The following is a 22,992-nucleotide window of genomic DNA, read 5'->3' on the forward strand; positions in this document are numbered from 1 at the left end:
AGTCGAGTCACATTATTATGACTACCAGATAATATCCAGGGTAACAGTTGTGTGCAGCACAGAAAGCAGCTAGATGGGCTGGGAGTGTGGTAGTCCCACAGATGTTCAATTGGATTCAAGTCTGGGGAATTAGGGGGCCAGGGAGGTATTCTTGGAACTCTTAGTCATGCTCTTCCAACCAATATTGGACATTTCTAGGTATGTGACATATTGCATTGTCTTGCTGGAAGATCCCATCCTCCAAAAGGAAGACAAATCAGCATGCATGGGTGTATGTGGATGAATTAATGGCGAAATCAGTTCATAGTACCTTCCACATGGATGAGTGGGCTCAGAGAATGCTACAAATCATTCCCCAGACCAGGGGTAGGCAACCTCCGGCTCCCAGCTGTTGTGAAACTACAACTCCCAGTATGCATACTTGCTCTGCTCTTCTAAGAACTCTCATAGAAATGAATGGAGCATGCTGGGAATTGTAGTTTCACAACAGCTGGGAGCCGGAGGTTGCCTACCCCTGCCCCAGACCATAGTGCTGCCACCACCAACTTGTGTTCTTCCAGCAATGGTTGCAGGGTGTTTGCTCTTTGATGTCTCTCATCCAACACACCACCATCCATCTGTTCAATGAAGCAGAAAGTGTGACTCATCAGAGAAGGATGCACTCTGCCAATCAGCGGAGGTCCAATTCCGATACTGCCACAAACATTTAAGCCTTTTCTGCTGATGCAGCTTAGGTAGCAGATGTACAATGACCATCCGTCTGCCCCGGAGCCCCATATGCGGTACTAGGTAGGGTTCTCTGAACAGTTGTTTTAGACACACGTCTGGTAGCCCCTTCATTTTAGTGAGCTGCTCCACTGTACCGTGTCGGTCTGTCCTCATGCACCTTCAGCTGGTATTCACTTCTCACATCGATGGCTCCTGGTACTCTGCAGTCTTTATGGCGCTTATTTGCAGTGGTGCCATTCGTCCACTCTCAATACACGAGAACAGTTCACAAAATGCGTAGCTACTAGCTTCAGACATACTGCCAACCTTGGCCTGAAAGCAACAAGGGATATGTGTGCAGACAGCCTATCGCACACCTTAGATATCCACCAAGCCATCTCACCACACGCGACTTCCTTCATGAGCTACAACCAGCCGACGTCAAAGTAGAAAGTGGTCATAATAATGTAACTCTACTATGCATACACATATATTTATCCTAAAGTCCTAAGCAAAGAGCAATGTCACATACAGCATTTGATGAGATCTCAGCTCCAGCTACCTGATAATCATGACAGACGTTCTGATTTTCCTCTAGATAATACTGGGAATACAATGGGCTGGGTAAATCCTCTGGTGGATTCCTTGTACTACATTCATCTGAAAAGACACACATACATGGATGGACTTAATACATTATATATGTAACTGCCAAGTATTCTACACATCTTGGTGATTTTGCTTTATATAGATGAGGTAAGGCCTCTTTCACATGGGCGTCATGTTTTAGGGCCGGATAAGATGCGGGCGCGTTGCAGGAAAATGCACAATTTTTGTGCGCGAGTGCAAAACCTTGTAATGCGTTTTGCACGCGTGTGAGAAAACTCGGCATGTTTGGTACCCAAACCCGAACCCGGACTTCTTCACAGAAGTTCGGGTTTGGGTTAGGTGTTGTGTAGATTTTATTATTTTCCCTTATAACATGGTTATAAGGGAAAATAATAGCATTTTTAATACAGAATGCATAGTACAATAGGGCTGGAGGGGTTAAAAAAATAAAAAAATAATTTAACTCACCTTAATCCACTTGTTCGCGCAGCCCGGCTTCTCTTCTGTCTTCTTCTTTGAGGAATAAGACCTTTGATGGCGTCACTGCGCTCATCACGTGGTCCATCACATGACCCATTACCGTGGTGACGGACCATGTGATGAGCGCAGTGACGTCACCACAGGTCCTTTTCCTGTGCACAGCAAAGACGAAGACAGAAGAGAAGCCGGACTGCGCGAACAAGTGGATTAAGGTGAGTTAAAAAAATATATATTTTAACCCCTCCAGTCCTATTATAATATGCATTCTGTATTAAGAATGCTATTATTTTCCCTTATAACCATGTTATAAGGGAAAATAATAATGATCAGGTCCCCATCCCGATCCTCTCCTAGCGATTTTCACGCGCCCCCATTCACTTCTATGGGCCCTGCATTGCATGAAAAATGCACAATATAGAGCATGCTGCGATTTTCACTCAACGCACAAGTGATGCCTGAAAATCACCACTCATGTGCACAGCCCCATAGAAATGAATGGATCCGGATTCAGTGCGGGTGCAATGCGTTTACCCCACGCATTACATCCACGCGGAAATCTCGCCCGTGTGAAAGGGGCCTAATAGGGACAGTACAAATCTCTGTGACAAACAGCCCTCAAGATGGCTGTAGTGAACATTTACTGTACACTCATTGGACTGTGTCACATTGCGCAGGGACAAACTCCCAACTGGCAATTTATTCATAAACTTCTAGTAGGAATATTAGAGGGATGGCTAAACACACGGTCATTGAATGTGGCTAATCTGCAGTCGGATTTGTGGCATGAATGGAAACAGAAGCACAGATGAAGAAGCAAAAGTAAAGCAATCACAACCTTACTGCCATGGCACATTCGGTAACTCCTGCTGGTAAAATGGCTATGAACAATTTGGTCCTTCACATTGCTGGTGGTAAAATCCACTTGCCTCCTGCACTGAAGACAGCTTAAACAGGTAAAGCACATGTTCCATATGTACAATGCTTTTCTACTGTCTGGAAGTCCAATAAGTTGTTGCCAATGGTGTTTAAAAAGTCACAAACATGAGAAAATGGGCATGGGGAGAATAATAAATTCCCCCTCTATATATTTTTTTCTAACAGGCTCTGATTGCTGTTAAAATTAAAAAAAGTCATACTTCATCTGCTCCTGTTCCTACAATTCCCCCCAATACTCTCTGCTTCTGGGACCGTGCTGACACACACAAAATGACCACTAAACCAATCACTGGGTAAGGCAGGTCACTATTCTAGCCAATGATTGGTTGGGCAATGAGGTATGGCCTAATTCTAACAGGTTTTAAAAAAAAAAGCTAATTACAGCCCCCCTGGGAAAAAAAATTTGAAAATACAAAAACAAATGTTATTATGTACTCCATGGTGGAATCTTTAGAAAATTACAACTCTTCTCTGAAAAAAATAAATAAAAATACTATCAAACAGCTACGATGGTGGGAATCTAAAATAAAAATTATGGAACTCCTTTATGCAGATGAAAAAAATAATATAAAAAATAAATAAAATACAATTACTGCATCCCAGAGGCCCTATATACACTGTTTCTGTTGGGGTTTAAAGTGGTTGCCCATAGGGGGCGTGGCTTGGCAGTTGAACAGGATGGCCGTGTCAATCCTTAGCTCTGGCACAACCCGACCAAACTACAGCCTATTCCCCTCTCCTAAGCAGTACAACTGCTACAAACTGTGCCCGGTTCCACTCCCAAGCCCACCCAGGAATTTGCTACCTCCTATAACCAGCTCATAGATAACTATGAAGAAATGTCCAGTGAGATTGACTGCTTTAAAGCTAAAATAAGCGACCTAGAAGACCACTCCAGGCGGAATAATGTTAAGTTCAGGGGGATCCCGGAGGATATTAGGCCTGCTGATCTCAAGACCCATCTAAAATCCCTCATGCAACAGCCCCAACCTTCTTGCTCCACTCATGATTTGATTATTGATTGGGCTGATAGGATCCCTAAACCAAGACACCTACCAGACACGACCCCTAGAGACACTCTGGCCAGGATCCATTGTTTTTTTCTTTTTTCTTTTTTTAATAATACAATGAATGTTATATATGTTAATATCCAGTGCAACTGAACTAATATGCAAATTGTCAATATAAAAGAGCTACAATCACACTGAATAGTACAATCTGGTTCAGATAAATGAATTGCAACCTGGTACAAATTAAAGAGAAAAGTAAATAACATTGGAAGTAATTATACAAAATGGGGTAAGAGGAAGGGAGAAAAACAATGGGGGGGGGGGGGGGGGGGTCATGGACTACTAGACTACTAGGGAAATGTTGAGTCATGTGGTTGACCAAAGAGAGTTTTCTGATGGAACTGTCGCCAAGGGGACCATATTTTTAAGTATTTGTCCCTGGTTCTATTAGCCAGTCTAGTGAATTCCTCAAATTGGCTAATGTGATTCACCTTAGAGATCCACTCCTGTATAGAGGGAGGGTCCTTACTGAGCCAGTGAAGGGGAATGAGTGCTTTGACTGCTGCCAAGAGGTGTGTAATTAGGTTATGTTTTGACGGTGTGTATGATGAGGTCTTTCTTGCTAGGGTTATTTGGTCAAGTTTCAAGACAAAGGGGGTCGAACAGACCTTTTGAATGGTTTCCTCGATCTGTTTCAAATAGGTAGTAAAAAGTGAGCATTCAAACCAGATGTGGGAGAGAGAACCAACACATGTCCCACATCTGCAGCAATTCTTTCATGAGGTCAGGTTGTGAGTAAATAGGAATTCTGGAGTTTTATACCATCTAGTTAATAGTTTGTAATGGTTCTCCTGTAACCTCACACATGGGGAGAATCCCTGGGACGAGCGTAGTATGGACTTTACTTCATCTTCTGTGAGAGTTATGTTCAGCTCTCTCTCCCAGGAGGAGATAAACTAAATGGGGTCTATGGAGTGAGAAGTAAGGAATAAAGTTTCCCTACTTTCCTTGAATCTGGTTGACCCGTGAGCAGGATTTTTTCAAAAGCGGTATGTTGCCTGTTGAAAGAGAAAGCCCGTAGAAAGCTTTCTGCCACTCTATGAAAGTGGGACATGTGTAGTGAGTTTATACGAGTAAGTTGTGATTCTTCACATGTTGGTATTATGTTTGATCTGAAGAGATCTGTGATTGAAACGGTGTTGAATTTCTCCAAAAAATCTAAGTATGGTGAGTCAATATTGGCAATAGCTATGGGTAGCAGGCTTGAAGGGAGTAATGGTGATGGGAAAGGTGCTAGAGTGTGTTTCAAAGAGAGCAATACCGCACACATGTCCTTCAGTAGTGGGTCTAGGTCAGAGTTTCTAATGGACCCTTCTGTGAGCATCCAGATAATTTTTGTTAGTGATGGTCCTATGGAATATTGTGCTAAGATATCCAGCCCTATGTGTTTGTGTGGGTTGAGTAACTCCAACCATCTGTTCAGATGTATGGCTTTATAATAAGAAGCTATGTATGACAAATTCATGCCTCCATTCTTCCTTTTTTTTTTTTTTATAAGTAAGGTGTAGGGTAGACTAGGTCTGCGACCCCTCCAGAGAAATTTGGCGAGAATGGATCTGAGACTGCCAAAGAAACTGGCTGGCAGGTATACAGGAATCATCAAATATGTGTATAGCATCTTCGGCACAATATGTCTTGAGGAAGTTCTTGTGTCCCATCCACGAGATGAAGGGTAAGTCATATTCTTTTATAAGGCTTTTGACTTAAATCAAGAGAGGAAGAAAGTTAAAGGATAACTGTCACACCCTAGACCCTAATTTCAATTTTCATATATGTAGTTACTAATAACATGATATTCCAGAATCAGTTACTATTAGACTGACTTACCCCATCTTTAATAAGATTCAGCCCTTAGCAACCAGTCTGCATAAAACTGCAATTTCACTATTCAGTTAAGATGGCTGCCACTGCCCTCACCCTGAGGCTAATCCCGCCTGCCCTCACTAGCCAGTAACAATAGCCCCCCAAAAGTGTAAGTAACCAGAGCCCTCCCCCTAAAGGGTTAATCTCCTGCAGCACAAAGGGGTCCTCTTACCACATGTTGCTTTCATTTATACACTGAGCAGATGGCAGATCTCCCTTCCCTGTTGTGCGCTGCTTCGACTCTGCATTCTCCAGCTCTGCTGAGTGAGGGAGCGTCTGCCAAGCACAGGGACAGGGAGAAGTGCACACAGCCCAGGCACTGTTATCAGCTGCTGGGGAGGACCTGGCTTTAATCTTTACAGACCCTGGCTGTCAGTAATCTGACCTTGCACGCTGCGTGCTTCTGCATCCTCCGTCCTTCAACACATAGACGGACCATGCCTAACAACCTTATTTTAAGCACAGGTAAAAGTAGGCAGTACAGGGAACAAAACTGTGGAATTAAGGGGTAATTGAATACAGAGTGAACAGTTGAAATAGGGCCACCAAGAAAATATTAATCACCACAATCCAATCGGCCCAAAAAAAAATAATATGACAGTTATACTTTAAGCCTGTACAATTCCGAAAGTTTATTTGGGAGGTGGATGCCTAGATACTTCAAGGAGGTAGAAACCCACGTGAAAGAAGAGCATTGTTTTGCTAATGCAACCTGATTTCCCGGAATAGTTATGTTAAGAACCATTGACTTTGAAGTTGCACCAAAAATTACCTAATTTACCAAAAATTTGGAAAAATTAGCAAATTTCAAAGTTTCAGTTTCTCTACAAACCATTACAAACTATTAACTAGATGGTATAATACCCCCAAAAATTGTGATGACTTTACATTCCCCATATGTCTACTTTATGTTTGAATTATTTTGGGAATGATATTTTATTTTTTGGGGATGTTACAAGGCTTAGAAGTTTAGAAGCAAATCTTGAAATTTTTCCGAAATTTACAAAAACAAAATTTTTAGGGACCAGTTCAGGTCTGAAGTCACTTTGCGAGGCTTACATAATAGAAACCACCCAAAAATGACCCCATCTAAGAAACGACACCCCTCAAGGTATTCAAAACTGATTTTACATTAACCTTTTAGGTGTTGCACAAGAGTTATTGGCAAATGGGGTTGAAATTTGAAAATTTAATTTTTTTGTCTAATTTTCCATTTTAACCCATTTTTTCTACTAACAAAGCAAGGGGTAACAGCAAAACAAGACTGTATCTTTATTGCCCTGACTCTGCCGTTTACAGAAACACCCAATATGTGGCTGTAAACTACTGTACGGCCACACAGCGGGTCGTAAAGTGAAAGGTGCGCAGTTTAGTTTTTGGAGGGCTGATTTTTATGGACCAGTTTATTTACACCGTGTCCTGTTTCAACTCCCCTGATGCACCCCTGGAGTAGAAACTCCCTAAAAGTGACCCCATTTTGGAAACTACGGGATAAGGTGGCATTTTTTTAGGGACTATTTTTAGGGCAAATATGATTTTTGGTTGCTCCATATTACATTTTTGTGAGGCAAGGTTACCAAAAATTGAAATTCTGAAATTACATCTCCATTTGCCATTAACTGTTGAGGAACACCTAAAGGGTTAATAAAGTTTGTATAATCAGTTTTGAATACCTTGAGGGGTGTAGTTTCTTAGATGGGGAGGGAGTTACTCTAGGGGGGCATCAGGGGGGCTTCAAAAGGGACATGGTGTCAATAAAAAAGGCCATCAAAATCGGCCTTCCAGAAACCATGTCGGTCCTTTCCTTTTGCAGCCTCCCTTTTACTGATACAGCAGTTTACAAGCACAAATGACAAATGTGGCGTTTCTGTTAACTGCAGTATCAGGGTAATACATTTCAACTTTTGTTTGGTTGTTAACCCATGTTTTGTTACCGGAAAAAACGTATTGAAATGGAAAAGTGCCAAAAATATCGGTTTTGGCACCGTTTTATTTTTTTTTTTAACAGTGTTAATCTGGGGGGTTAGGTCATGGGATATTTTTATAGAGGAGATTCTTACGGATGCGGTGATACCTAATAAGTCTACTTTTTTTTTTTACAATTATTTCGTTTTTTGACTATATTATCCTTTTTGATACCCCAAAAACATTTTTTTAATTTTATTTTTATCCGATTAACTTATGTGGGGGCTCATTTTTTGCGGGATGAGCGGACGGTTTTATTGGCACTATTTTGGGGGCTATATGCCTTTTTTATCGCTTGCTATTAAACGTTTTGTTATGTAAGGTGACCCCAAATTTTTTTTTTGCACCTATTATTTTTTTTTTACCGTGTTAATCTGGGGGGTTGGGTATTTTTATAGAGGAGATTCTTACAGATGTGGAGATACCTAATAAGTCTACTCTTTTTACAATTATTTAGGTTTTTAACTATATTATCCTTTTTGATACAAAAAATTTTTTTGTAGCTCTAAAGTCTAAATGTCATTTTTTTTTATCCGATTATCTTATGTGGGGGCTCATTTTTTGCGGGATGAGACAACTGTTTTATTGGCACTATTTTGGGGGCACCTTTTTTTTTTTTTTCTGGACCGTGTTAATCTGGAGGGTTAGGTCATGGGGTAGTTTTATAGAGGAGATTATTAATTACCGACGCGGCGATACCGAATATGTCTACTTTTAATAAATTATTTTAGTTTTTTTTGGGTGTCTCAAGTCTGAGAACCAGTTTTTTTTATCCGATGTCAGTGCTAAATTGGGATAGAAATTTAGTACTCCATAGAAGTGTGATACTCCCTGAAGCGTAATGTCCTTCCGTATCCCCCTCCTGCGACACACTCTGCACTTTTTTTGGGTTCGTCCCTTCTTTCCAGTATGGAGGACCACACCTCGAAAGTGTTGGCCAGGGACGATCTGGCCGCCTACAGTTCCCAAGGTACTCCGGCCTGCTCTTTCCCGGTCCGAAAGGATCAGGGCCTTGAGGACTGCCTCATAGAACTGGAGGAATGTCCCTGTGCTGCCAGCGCTTCGGGATAGTACAAAAGAGTTGTACATGGCAACCTGTACCAAGTAGACCGCAACTTTTTTGTACCATGCCTGGGTTTTGCGCATGGCGTTATATGGCTTGAGGACTTGATCCGAGAGATCAACTCCTCCCATATACCGATTGTAGTCGACGATACAATCGGGCTTGAGGACCGTTGCCGCGGTACCTCGCACAGGGACAGGGGTGATGCCGTTACCATGAATTGTGGACAGCATAAGGACATCCCTCTTGTAAGGGCATGGGTCTCACCCCTAGGGATAGGTACCTGGAGGGGGTGGGCAGGAAGGCCGCGTTGATTTTTCTGCACGGTCCCACAAGCAGACGTGGATCTGGCGGCAAGGGACTGGAACAAGGGGATACTGGTATAAAAGTTATCCACGTAAAGGTGGTAACCCTTATCCAGCAGTGGGTACATAAGGTCCCACGCAAGTTTCCCGATAACACCCAGAGTGGGGGGACATTCTGGGGGTTGAATCCGGGAATCTCGCCCCTCGTGTACACAAAACTTGTAAGTGTACCCTGAGGTACTCTCACAAATTTTGTATAGCTTCACACCATACATCGCCCGCTTGGAGGGCACATACTGGCGGAAAATGAGTCTCCCCTTGAACGCAATGAGAGACTCATCAACCGCGACCTCCCTTCCAGGTACATAGGCCTCCATGAATTTGGCCCCAAAGTGATCGATGACCGGCCGTATCTTATACAGACGATCATAGGCAGGATCACCTCGGGGGGGACATGCTGCATTATTGGAATAATGCAGACATTTCCGGGTGGCCTCAAACCGGGAGCGTGTCATGGCCGTACTGTAAAGTGGGGTCTGGTATAGGACATCCCCACTCCAGTACAGCCTGACACTGGGTTTCTTGACCAGGCCCATATGCAGCACGAGGCCTCAAAATGTCCTCATTTCGGCTGCACTGACCGGCGTCCAGCCACCGGGCCTGGCCAAAAAGGAGCCCGGGTGTTGAGCGACGAACTGTTAGGCGTACAGGTTCGTCAGCTCCACCATCAGATTTACCAGTGGGTCACTGAAAAAATGACAAAAAAGGTCATATACTGTGTAAATCTGGATTCCTGATTGGCCTACAAAATCAGGAATCACGGGCTCGTATCGCTCTGGGCTACACCAGACAAGTTCACCGGCAGGGTGCTCCGGTGGATTTAACTGGTGGGCCCGGAAACCAGTACGAGCCCCAGAGCTGCTCGTACTAGTGTGGGCCACAGGGTCCCTAACATGGCGGTCCCCTTGCTCCGCCGCCTTGGGGGCTCATCATCATTGCTAGATGATGAGGAGGACGCGGATGACAACAGGAATGTGGGGTCATCCTTGTCCTCACTGGGACTCTCGGAGTCGGAGGCAAGCTGGGCGTATGCCTCCTCAGCCGAGAACGTCCGGCGGGCCATAGGGGAGTGTGTGTCTGCGTGTATATGTGCGTGTGTGACTGCCGGCCACAGTCAGCGTACACAAAAAAAAATAAAAAATCTGCACCCCCAAAAAAGGGGGGGGGGGGGGGTCAAGCGGCAGCACCCCTGGGGGGGGGGGGGTCTAGGGTCACACAGTGTGCTGTGGATCCCAGACACCCTAACTTAGGGTGATGCAATAAAAGTTCACAAACTAACTTTCCCTTTCTTTCCCCTGCCTAACCCAAACTTTCCCTATGCTTTCCCTATGTAACTGATGGGGGGTGCTGGGGCACAGATCAGGTCCTGGGGCACAGATGGGGTGATGCTGGCACCGACGGACGAGACGTGCAGGCAGCTCCTCTCTCTCCTCCGGAACACAAAAGGAGGAGGAGAGGAGCGCCTGCATCTTTTGAATCTGCCGCCGGCCCGCCCACTGTTTAATCAGAAGCGATCCTGAGTGGTAATGTCACCATCACCACTCAGGATCGCTGGATGGTGATTGGTGGGGTGAAATCACACCACCATCCTGTTCCGGGTTATCTGGTCTTCAGAGACCTGAATAACCCGGAAACGCGGAAAACCGCAGGTCTGAATTCTGTGATCGCATACATGGGGGGGGGGGGGTCACAGGACCCCCCGTCGCATTTGCCCCAAGTGCCTGCTCAATGATTTGAGCAGGCACGGGGTTCCGATCGCCGCCTGCCGCACGGTGGTGATCGAAAATACACAGGGTGTACATGTACTCCCTGTGTCCTTAAGTACCAGGACATAAGGGCGTACTTGTACGCCCTATGTCCTTAAGAGGTTAAAACATCTCCTTTACCTGTCTTACTAAGCTCCTTAATACACCATTGGAGTACTTTCCACCATATTAGCAAACACCATCCCATATCTCTGCTAACTGCATCCCCTCTCCAATTTTTAGAACTTCATCTCCCATAGACAAACCTAGATAGATGGCGATCCTTGGGAAATCAGAGAATCAACCAGCTATACAATGATGGGGTCTTTAAATCATTTGCAGCGAGAGTTTGGGGTCCCCAGGGTGGACTTCTTTAAACACTTGCAAGTTCGGCACTTACTACAATCCAAGTCTCCATATCAGATGAATGCCAATAAAATGATCATTGAGCTGTGGTCCACTCCAGCCCAACCTCTTAGCAAGTCAGGCATCAAGCCGTTTTACTTAGCTCTAGGATCAAAGTCTATTTTCTCTAAAACTACCTCCCTTAAGACAAGGGAGAAGGAGTTACAAACTATTACTGAAACAGAGTGGGCTGATACCTTCAAATGTATCACAGCTACCTAATTACTAATAATTACTGTGGTTTTACCATTGATATTTCCCCTTGCAAAGTGCTCTTTTTCACGGACATGCATTCCATACCACCCCAAAGCTGAGTTCCAGTAGCTCATTTATTTCTAGCAACGAAGGTGGCAATCACTAGATGTTGGAAGTCAAATAATATCCCTACAATAGCGGATATTTTATCCAAAGTGCATACTAACTGCCTGTTCGAGAAAACCATGGCCTATAGGGACCAAAAGGTGGATACATTTATGTACCAATGGAATACATGGATGATAGCAATGTCCCCAAACACTAATATTTTACAGAATATATCACTCTATTTGCCTCCAAGATGATTGTTTTTTGTTTTTTCTATTTTGTTCTATTTGATTAGGTGCCTAAGCTATATATATTGCTTGACTTCTTCTCGTGTCATGTCATCCTTTACGATACGATCTACCTCCAACAATCTATACTGTCGACTGCTTAACATGACAATTGGAAAGCTTTGTTATCTGTATTATGTACTTTACCAAATTTCTATAAAAATGATTAAAATATAAAGTGGTTGCCCATAGAGAAAGTGTTTATGCAGTGCAGTGTTTAACTTATTACCCTGTGCTGCAGATTTGCAATGCAAAAATGTAATTTTCTGACTATAGATTCCTTTACTAATTAACACTCACCTGTGCTCATATCTGTGGCAACTTCTGCCTCCATAGACAGCTCAGTTAAATCCACATATGTCTCTGCTTCATCTGTTATAACTTGCACTTTAATATCATTCAAATCTGTAACCTAATTCACCATAAGATGTAATTAAGAAGACAGTAGGTGATGTTCAAAAAGAAAAAAAATTTTTATCCACTATCAAGATAGCAAAATATTTAATGGTAGCAGGGCATACTCACAAAACATAGTAAAATAGCATCCCTTAGGATACGACCACATGGCGTGTTCAAACGCAGGTGCGGTCAAGTAATGGGCAATCGTACGCTCCGCAGCGGGTTCTAACTAAACAAATGAAGCCCCCCACTATCGGTCTGTATTGTTAATTGCTGCAATCTACTGAAGGTTCCATGCAGCCATTAAAGGGGCTATCCCACAAATAATGTAAAAAATGAAAATCAGACATCATATAGTACATGACAATCTCTTTGAACCGGCCCTGTACCTCACATGGGTCTAGAGATCTCCCCATGAATTGCTCTGCTAGATTTACTTCAAGCTGGCAGCTCAGGGTCTGTGTCCTTTTTCAGTGGTGTGTCCTGTCTGCTACATCTGGTGGTAGTTTAAAGGGTTTCTACCACTTAGGTGTCACATATTTAGCTGTCAGACACTAGCGATCCGCTAGTGTCTGCTCTGGCCAACCATCCTAATATAATTGCTTTTGGGGTGGTGGTTTGGCTAAAAAAACTACTTTTATTAATATGCTAATGAGCCTCTAGGTGCTATGGGGGCGTCATTAGCACCTAGAGGCTCCGTCTACCTTCAGAAACTGCCGCCGCCCAGCGCGTCCCTCCAGCCCGCCCATCTCCTCCTGAATGCAATCCTCCTTGTGAGCGCCTGTATTCGGCGCATGCGCAGTAAATGTCTGACAGCTTCCTGCTCAGACATCTCCACTGCGCCTGTTCCTCGGAGCACTATGGCGTCATCGCGCAGGCGCAGTGGAGATGTCTGAGCAAGGAAGCGGTCAGACATTTACTGCGCATGCGCAGAATACATATGATCGCATTCAGGAGGAGATGGGCGGGCTGGAGGGACGCGCTCGGCGGCGGCAGTTTCTGAAGGTAGACGGAGCCTCTAGGTGCTAATGACGCCCCCATAGCACCTAGAGGCTCATTAGCATATTAATAAAAGTAGTTTTTTTAGCCAAACCACCACCCCAAAAGCAATTATATTAGGATGGTTGGCCAGAGCAGACACTAGCGGATCGCTAGTGTCTGACAGCTAAATATGTGACACCTAAGTGGTAGAAACCCTTTAAAGGATGGAACTGAGCATGTGTTTCCATCTCAGGGAGCAGGACAAAGAATTTTGATAAAGAGCAATCAGCAGGTGGCGCTATACAGATAGATTTCAGTGAATAACTCAGCAGCTATACTACATTTATACTACATTTTAATTAGATGCAATTACAAAAGTATTCAGATCCAGGTGCTGGTTTGAAAAATGTTTTTCATGGAACAACCACTTTAACAATGCAGACCGTCTAATTAGTGCAGTCTTCAATAGTTGTGAACATACGGCTGCCCGATACTTGACGGCAGCGCAACTGCAACATGACTGTGTTTTGCACACTTAAACACGAGAAAAATAAAATAATAATTATTACTCACCATTAGGTTGCGAGTACAGGTTCAGGTTTTGGATCAGGTCTTCTGATGCAGTTTTTGAAGCCAAAATTACATGTAGATCATAAAGGGACTATTATAATAGAAAGTATAAAAGTGCCACCACACATGGCAAATTTTGTTTCAGAAAATTTCTACAACTAAAAATGAGTTCCATTCATCTGAATGGGACATGCATAAATCCATGTGCTCCCCACCAAAACAACCCCATTAAATCAAATGGAACTGATTTTCAGACAGAGATTTTCTGCAAGATACCCCACTCTGTGTGTAGGCATGCCGAGGGTTCAGTGAAGTGGTGCATCTTTGCTGTAAAATTGAGTGATCTCTGGCTATGGTGGGTGATCGTGTGTTGGCTGAATACGGCCATCCACATTTTTGGGCCATACCCTAAAGCCTCATTCACATGAATGTGAAATGTGTCTGTGTGACGCAAAAAATGCAATGCAAAAAACAAAGACCAGCTCCTCCAAACAATGTGAAAAAAGCTACCATGGATGCAATGTAAAAGCAAACAAGGACTACAAGCGGCAGCACACTGCCATGCACAAAGACACATGCAAACACTGAAAACATAAATCACTGCAAATTACATTACTGCTACACTTACTATATGAAAATTAGAAGCTCTTTGTGCAGATTTTTGATCATAAGTATGTCGGGCCCATCTACCAGAGACAAGGTGGCTTCTAACAGATGGGACCTACACTAACAGACTTGCTTCTCTTGGGCTTTTGGCCTACATAATTTCAGGGCATTGTAGAATCCAGCTATACATTATACTCTGATTAAAATCTCTGGGCAGATGGGAGGGAGTGCTGCAATGTAAAAGCAAACAAAGACTAAAAGTAGCAGCACATTGCCATGCACAATTGATCTACAAAACACAAGGATTCATATTTTTTTTCTAAAAAGCCTCACCAAATAAACATGAAGCCAGAAGATAGACCCTCCTAATATTCAACTGAAAGCGATGGATGCAATTTAATTTAAAACAAATAGAACATCCCACCTAGGATTACACTCTCAATCAGACATACACGCTAGGTCTCCTTCCAGAAAGACAAAGGAACCAAAATGTCTCAAGAGAAAATTGCCTTCCACAGTGGTATATTCTCTGCATATTTGCCGGGTTTAAGCGAGATCTCTGCCAGTCCACATTATCGTTAATAGGGCCAGATGGCATTCATGTAGCTTCCAGCAATTTCAGATCCAGAGAGACCCAGCACGCTATTCGCTGCCAGAACAGCCTGCTGGATCTCCTGAATGCTAGTATGAAACTAGCCATAGCTGACTGGTCTTGGGGAGTACTCTTTGTGGTGCTCTTTATCATTAGAGAGACTAAAAAATATTCATGATCATTACTATATGCCAGGAAACACTGCTCTCACTTTCTGGGAAGACTATATGCTAATTTGCATATCTTAATTCTGCTGGCATTAGACAGGATATCCCCTCTTTTAGTTTTTCTCAGGCAAGCAAATTTGCATACCTTTGGCTTTCTAGGAAAAATATTTAAATATGAAAATGAAAAGAATACTAATCTTATGTCATGCCAGCAGAATTAAAGGGGTTATCCAAGAGTATAAAAAGCTCCCCCATATGGGGGGCCCCTCATATTGAATATACTTACCTGGCTCAAGGGTGACGCTAGGGAGGCTCATCCCCGTCTCTGCCTGCAATTGGCTGCTCCCCCAACACCGGATGTTTTCATCCGTTCACGGAGAGATGATGCAGCAGCATTGTGGAGACCAGGAGTGGCCCATGGAGCAGGGAGCCAGGTAAGTATATTCAATGTGATGGGCCTGGCATATGGGGGAGCTTTTTATAGTCCCGGATAACCCCTTTAAGATGTGCGAATTTGCATATATTCTTCCGAGAAACCAAGAGTAGTGTCACTTGGCATACAATATGCATCATGTATATTTTTGGTATTCCTAATAACAAAGAGCACCCCAAAGAGTAGCCCCCCAAGGCCAGTTAGCCAAACAAGGCCATTTTCTCTTAAGACATTCTGGTTATCTTGTCCTTCTGGAAAGAGCTAGCTTGAATGTCTCATGGGTGGGATATTCTAGTTCTCATGTCTCACTGCCAGTTGAATATTACTTTTTGGATCACTCTCTGGTTGAATCTGAAATTAATACCAAAATTGCAAAATAGATTTGCCCATTCTTAATTCTAACAAGCCCAAATATTTAGCAATTTATCAGGCAAATAAAGAGACATCCGCACGTTAAAGAAAAATGTGTACGGTAATTCAGCTTTCTTTCCAAAAGGATTGAAAAAAGCTGAGTGTTTCACAACTACAGGATATCCCTCTAGTCATAGCTCGCCTTTTAAAAATATTTATGTAGCAAAACTAGGAAAATACATAAGCTTGCCTCATACCTGCAACTAGCTCTTTCAGGACAAAAGCCCTTTATCAGAACAAAAGATAGAATCCGCTTTTCTCATTAAGAGGCCTTAAGGGGGACCTCTGGGTGGGAACTAATTATATTATTGAGACAAGTTAACATACTTGATGACAATTGTAGGCTAGGCAAATTTCCTCTGGGTTTCTGGGAAGAAAATATATATGAAAATTAGCACATCTGACATCTGCTGGCATCAGATAGGCTTAGGAGAGCTAATTTGAATATCTTTCCCAGAAACCCAGAGGGGCATTGCCTGGCCTACAATACTCTCTTTCCCACTTCACCGAAAACGAATCACAAAAATGTCAGGTTTGTTAGCATCTAGGACGAATTCCAAACCAGTAGAATCAATTCGCTCATCATTAATTTATTCATGTTTCCACTATAGCACATGGGTACCCTGTAACAATGTGTTATGCCAGGATTAGCTGAGCTGGGCTCCTGCCTGTGCCTGCTTCACTAAGCTAAAAGTCCTGAATGTAAGCTTTTAGTTAGTGAAGCAGACATAGGCAGGAGCCCTGTTCTGCTCAGCTGATCCTGGCATAGAGCATAGTTACAAAGTACCCATGTGCTATGTCAGCATTTAGAATACATCGGGGGGTACAAGCAGGAGCAGCAATGTGTACTCCTGCCTGTACTCCAATGTGGAGAGTAGTGAATTTAAAGTGCACAGGAAAATTAGGGCTTTAGGAGGGGAATATCTTTAGTAAAAATTCAAAATCAAAGTATATTAGAAAACTTTTTTTAGGGCATTTTGTTACTTTTTAAGTAATGACCTTCACATGGCCATTTTTACAACCAATTGAAGTCTACGGGGCTATTCAAATGGCTGTTTTTTTTAACCGCAAGTGAACAGCAAATGTCCAAAAAAAAGGAAAGGTCTTATTTTTGGCCATTTTCACGGCCAGAGAGACGCCACTGAAATCAATGGTCATGTTTTTAACGGCCATATAGTTAGGAGTGCACCCATCTAAAGGCCATTAAAAACAGCTAAGGCTACTTTCACACTAGCGTTCGGCTGTCCGCTTGTGAGCTCCGTTCAAAAGGCTCTCACAAGCGGCCCCGAACGCTTCCGTCCAGCCCTAATGCATTCTGAGTGGATGCGGATCCTCTCAGAAAGCATGAGTCTGGCAGCGTTTGGCCTCCGCTCTGCTCAGCAGGCGGACACCTGAACGCTGCTTGCAGCGTTCGGGTGTCCGCCTGGCCGTGCGGAGGCAAACGGATCCGTCCAGACTTACAATGTAAGTCAATGGGGACGGATCCGTTTCAATATGACACACTATGGCTCAATTTTCAAACGGATCCGTCCCCCATTGACTTTCAATGTAAAGTCTGGACGGATCCGTCTGAGGCTATTTTGACACTTAGAATTTTTTTTACAATATAATGCAGACGGATCAGTTCTGAACGGATCCACCGTCTGCATTATATGAGCGGATCCGTCTCAGACGGATCCGCTCTGAACGCAAGTGTGAAAGTAGCATAATAAGGGCATTACGGAAGTAAAAAAATAAAAAAGTCTGGGAGCAAAGGTCTTGCAGCATTCAGTTAAAAGGTTTATGTCACCAGAAATACCTAAATTAAACTGGCTGACATTAGCAATGTGCCAATGTCAGCTGAACCTAACTAGCCTATTCCTAGTTTTATCCATGCCCCTGTTACTCCATAAATGTAACTTTTATAATATGAAATTAGCCTCTAGGAGGGGGGCCGCGTTGCTCCTAGAGGCTCTGTTCTCCCACCTCTGTCACCACCCTCCAAGTCTTGATTGACAGGGCCAGGCAGCATTCGCATCCTCCTGCCGGCCCTGAGTGCATGGTAAATCTGGCGCCTGCGCCATTCAGTATTCCGCGCAGGCGCAGTAAGGAAGTCAGCAGCCAGGGAGTGTCCTTCCTTCACTATGCCTGTGCCGAATACCGAACGGCAAGGCGCAGGCACGAGATTTACCATGCACTCAGGGCCGGCAGGAGGATGCAAACGCTGCCTGGCCCTGTCAATCAAGACTTGGAGGGAGGTGACAGAGGTGGGAGAACGGAGCCTCTAGGCAAGTGTTGGCGAACCTATGGCACGGGTGCAAGAGGCGGCACTCGGAGCCCTCTCTGTGGGCACCCGCACCCTGGAAAAAGTCTATGGCACACTAATATGCCTTAGACTTTTCCTGCTATTTATCAGCGCAGGGCTCGCTATGAACAGCACAGGCAGCGCACTGAGTGTAGCAGGCTATTATAGCTAAATGATAGAGTACATGGAAGATATACTATTATTGGACTGTAGTATTCAGGTTAAATTACTGTGTTGGCACTTTGCGATAAATAAGCGGGCTTTGGGTTGAAGTTTGGGCACTCAGTCCCCAAAAGGTTCACAATCACTGCTCTAGGCGCAGGAGCAACGCCCCCCCCCCCCTCTCCTAGAGGCTAATTTGCATATTATAAAAGTTACATTTATGAAGTAATGGGGGCATAGATAAAATAGGCTAGTTAGGTTCAGCTGACATTAGCACATCGCCAGTTTAATTTTGATATTTCTGGTGACAGAAACCCTTTAAGGTTCATTACGATTACGGCAATACCAAACTTGTAGTTTTTATTTTGTTTTATTACTTATAAACCTGACTTTTTTGGGGTGCATACAACTTTTTGATCACCGTTATTTAACTTTTTTGGGGGGACAAGGTGACTAAAAATTGGTGAACTGCGTATTTTTATTGTTTTTTTTCTTTTACAGCCTACATCATACAGGAACATTTTTTTTTATATTTTCAGACGCGGAGATACCTGATATGTTTCTTTTTTTATTGTTTACATTTTTATATCTAAAATTGGAAAAGGATGGAGATTAATATTTTTGTGTTTTTTTCATGTTTTGAATCCAAGTCCCCTTCACCTTAATGGAGATCTATTAGGGAGAATGGCATTCTGATGCACTCCCTGCTCAGCAATGCTCGTGCACAGCTTAGCAGGAAGCTTACCATGGCAGGCCTGGGAACCTTCAGCAGTGCCCAGGCTGTAATGGTAACCATTCGGAGCCCTGCAATTTCACTGAGGGGGCTCTAACCCCCGAAATCTCTGTTGAATGCAGTATCTGAGGGGTTAATTGACTGTTTTCCACATGATCGTCGTCTCCCGCCATTGTGGTCGGGTGCCTGCTTTATTATATAGCCAGCACCCCCCCCCCCCCCCCCCCGTCTCCCATGTAGGGAATGGGCTCAGCGCAGAAACCCGCTCCATACAATTGGGGGCGCATAATGCCATACATGTACAGCATTATGCGTTAAACGGTTAATGGGAGACATGGAGTTATAAATTTTAAACCTCCATGTGACTCAAGGGTCTATTCACACGTCCGTAGTGTATTGTGGGTACAGATATTGCAGATCCGCAATACACCCGGCCGGTACCCCCATAGAACTGCGTATTCTTGTCCGCTATTGCATGTTCCATTTTTTTCCGGGGCCGCGCTCTGGAAATGCGGATGCGGACAGCACACTGTGTGCTGTCCGCATCCATTCCTACCCAATAAAGAATGAATGGGTTCGCACCCGTTCCGGGTAATTGGGGAATGGGTGCGGACACATTCTACGGAAGTCTGAATGGAGCCTTAGGGTCCATTCACACATCCGTGTGTGTTTTGCAGATCCACAAAACACGGACACCGGCAATGTGCATTCCGCATTTTGCAGACTGCACATCACCGGCACTAATAGAATATGCCTATTCTTGTCCGCAATTGCAGACAAGAATAGGGCATGTTTTTTTTCGGGAACGGAAATGCGGACCCGGAAGTGCGGGTCCGTATTTCCGGATCGGGGCTGCACGTCGTGTGGCCCCATAGAAATAAATGGGTCCGCCATTCCGTTTAGCAAAATGCGGAACAGAATTGCGGACGTGTGAATGGAGCCTTATAGTGACAACATCATTAACACCATGTTGCCAATTATATGAGGACATGATGGAGTCACTTGCTATTAATGTGAGGCACATGGAGGTACTAAAGTGATAAGACTACCTCATAGGGTTTTTTTTTTTTTTGCCTTCCTCTGGATCAACTTGCAGGATAACAGGCCGAACTGGATGGACAGATGTCTTTTTTCGGCCTTATGTACTATGTTACTATATCCCTCACATTAATACATGCATGCAGAATATAGCTCATACCTATAAAACTGCAGGAAACCTCCTGAAGCAAGAGCTCGCTGGATGCTGAAAAGTTAAAGGACCTATGATGATGTCATTGCCCTATGATCAATATAGATCAAGTTGATTGTTACTGGTCACATGGACAATGACCTTATCAAAGGTCCTTTAACGTATCAGGTTTCAGCACCGCATGGACGCAACAAGTTTCCCTCTACCCTGCCCTCCTGAAGCTTCTCCATTAGGCCCTTGGGCTTTTTCATTGGTGGCAGTGTCCGGCTGTGTCTCAGTGAGGAGGGATGCTATTTGAGACTTTGATACCCGGTGCAACCCTACATGCAGTGAGGAGCGAGTGTTCCCGAATGAAAAATGCCCCCCAGTATATACAGTATAATTCCCCCATAGTGCCCTAGTATTTACAGTATAATGCATTCATAGTGCCCCCAGTATATATAATGCCCCCTTAGTGCCCCCAGTATATATAATGTGTTTTAGTGTCCCCAGTATACATAAGGCCCCCCCTTAGTGCCCCCTCCAGTATGTATTAGGTCCTTCTTAGCACACCCCCAGTATATATATATATATATATATATATAACACCCTTATTAGTGTACCCCAGTATATATAAGGTCCTTCTTAGTGCCCCCAGTATATGTAAGGCCCTTCTTAGTGCAGCCCAGTATTTGTAATACCCCTCTTAGTGTCCCCCAGTATAGTGCCGACTATGAGTGCATTATACTGTAAATACAGTGGGGCACTATGGGGGAATTATACTGTATATACCGGAGGGCATTTTTCATTCGGGGGGGGGGGGGGGGCACTATGGGGGCCATTTGATATCCATGGGGCATTATGGGGTGGAGGAGTTATGCATCCTCAAGACACTGCAGGGGTTAATCGTTTAAAAAAAAAGCCTATGAAATTCATCCATGGGAATGGAGGCATACACTGATGCAAAGTCAGGAAAAACTGAGAGCGTATCCGTTTTTAACTACCTTTTTTTCACAGTCATTAGAATGTGGCTTAACATGCAGACTCTACTTTTCCTCTTTTGTGAATCCACACAACTGGATTTAGCTTCGAAACTGCATCAGGAAACCTGAAAACCTGAATGTGTATGGACAGCCTAAGGCTATATTCACACAGAAAAATACACACCAAAAAGATTAGTGGCAGATCAGTTGCAGAATCACGGATAAAAAGAGCTAATTTTTGGTGGGGGTGGTTTCTGTGGAGTTTTCGCAAGCATTTTAGAAGAGTTTTTGAGTGATATCAAATCAGCCTCAAAGTAACAGGTCACTTCTCAAATCAGCTGCTAAAATAAATTCTACCATCCACACACACTTGAATTTTTACATTGAAATCAACTGGAAACTGTTAGGGCTCTTTCACATGAGCAGATGCTGTGCGTGGAATCTGCTGCGTGAAAGAGAGCCAAGCCCCGTTCCGAACAGCAGAGACACGGAGCATTAACATGACTGATAATGTTCCATGCCTCTCTGTGATCTCTTTACTACAAAATCACTGTGAGATAAAGTTGTCACCGTGATTTTGTATTAAAAAGGTCACAGAGAGGCACAGAGCATTATCAATCATGCTAATGCTCAGTGTCTCTGCTGTCCGGAACGGGGCTTGGCTCTCGTTCACGCAGTGGATTCCACGCACAGGATCCGCCCGTGTGAAAGAGCCCTTACTAAGGCAAGATGAGACACAGTCCTGACCACCAGCCGGCCAGTAAACAGTAGAGTGCTCTCACGCGCGCTGTTTCAGTAGCTCCCATTGCTGGTCATGATTGCTATGTTTCCCAGAAACAGCACAACTTGTTCTATGCTGTTTCCATCTCTCGAGTGCACCGCAATGGGAGCCACTGAAACAGGGAGTGCTGGTTGCTCTCCTGCTTTTTCCTGGACGGCTGGTGGTCGGGACTATCTCTTATCTTGACTTAGTACCGGTGAGATAAGACAACCCCTTTAAAGCACCATAAAATCCTAAATAACAAGAAAAAAAAAGAGGCATAACCTGATCAGAAAAGTTAGTCTTTAGTTCTTTCTTCATGGACATCTGTAATCAGTTAAACAGATATCCTGCAGTCAGAAAAGTGCCTCTCCATCTTTGGCTGGGGACTGGCTCTGTGCACTAGCATGACCTCACAGACAAACTAGGAATTTGGGAAGTGGGCAGGCTTTACGCTGCATTCACTTCAATAGACATCCAGAGCAGTGTGAAAGAGGTGCAAGCTGCATATTTTCAGCAGCTCTTTACAAAACTTCCCTGGTATGCGTGTACCAAACAGTACAGAAAGTGCTACCCATCATTCCCAGGTGCCTGAATATCAAGTTTGCATTTAAGCCAGGATGGATTTCTCTTGTCTAGGCAAATTTGACATTCATCAGAGTTGCAGAGCAAGATTACAAGCCTTGAGCTGTACACACTGGCCATATATAACGTTACCCAGCTTTCCCAGGGCCCCGGAAAACAAATCTACCTAACTATGGCACTATTTAGAAGTGAGCAGGGAGATTTATTTTAGTAGATTTAGTATTCTGCAGACTCTATTACAGCTCCACATGTTTGGTAACCTAGCTTTCCCAGGCACATGAAAGGCAAATATGCCTAGCTGTGGCCCCATTTAGGAGTGAGGGGAGAATTTACCTTAGTATATTCAGTATTTTGCAGTC

The 22,992-nt window shown here is 43.8% G+C and overlaps 1 protein-coding gene across 1 annotated transcript in view; it reads right to left on the bottom strand.

Moving 5' to 3' along the window:
• The window catches only part of LOC122941327 (oocyte zinc finger protein XlCOF6-like), a 59,675-nt gene that overhangs the window by 17,660 nt on the left and 19,023 nt on the right, over window positions 1-22,992 (bottom strand). Inside the window, exons 6-7 of the mRNA XM_044298458.1 lie at window positions 12,100-12,211; window positions 1,271-1,368 (exon numbers count right to left, since the gene is read on the bottom strand). Coding sequence (XP_044154393.1) covers window positions 1,271-1,368; window positions 12,100-12,211 — 210 coding nt within the window. The remainder of the gene's footprint in view (window positions 1-1,270; window positions 1,369-12,099; window positions 12,212-22,992) is intronic.

This window comes from Bufo gargarizans, chromosome 6, assembly GCF_014858855.1.
Source record: "Bufo gargarizans isolate SCDJY-AF-19 chromosome 6, ASM1485885v1, whole genome shotgun sequence".
In the NCBI taxonomy this organism is placed as follows: domain Eukaryota; kingdom Metazoa; phylum Chordata; class Amphibia; order Anura; family Bufonidae; genus Bufo; species Bufo gargarizans.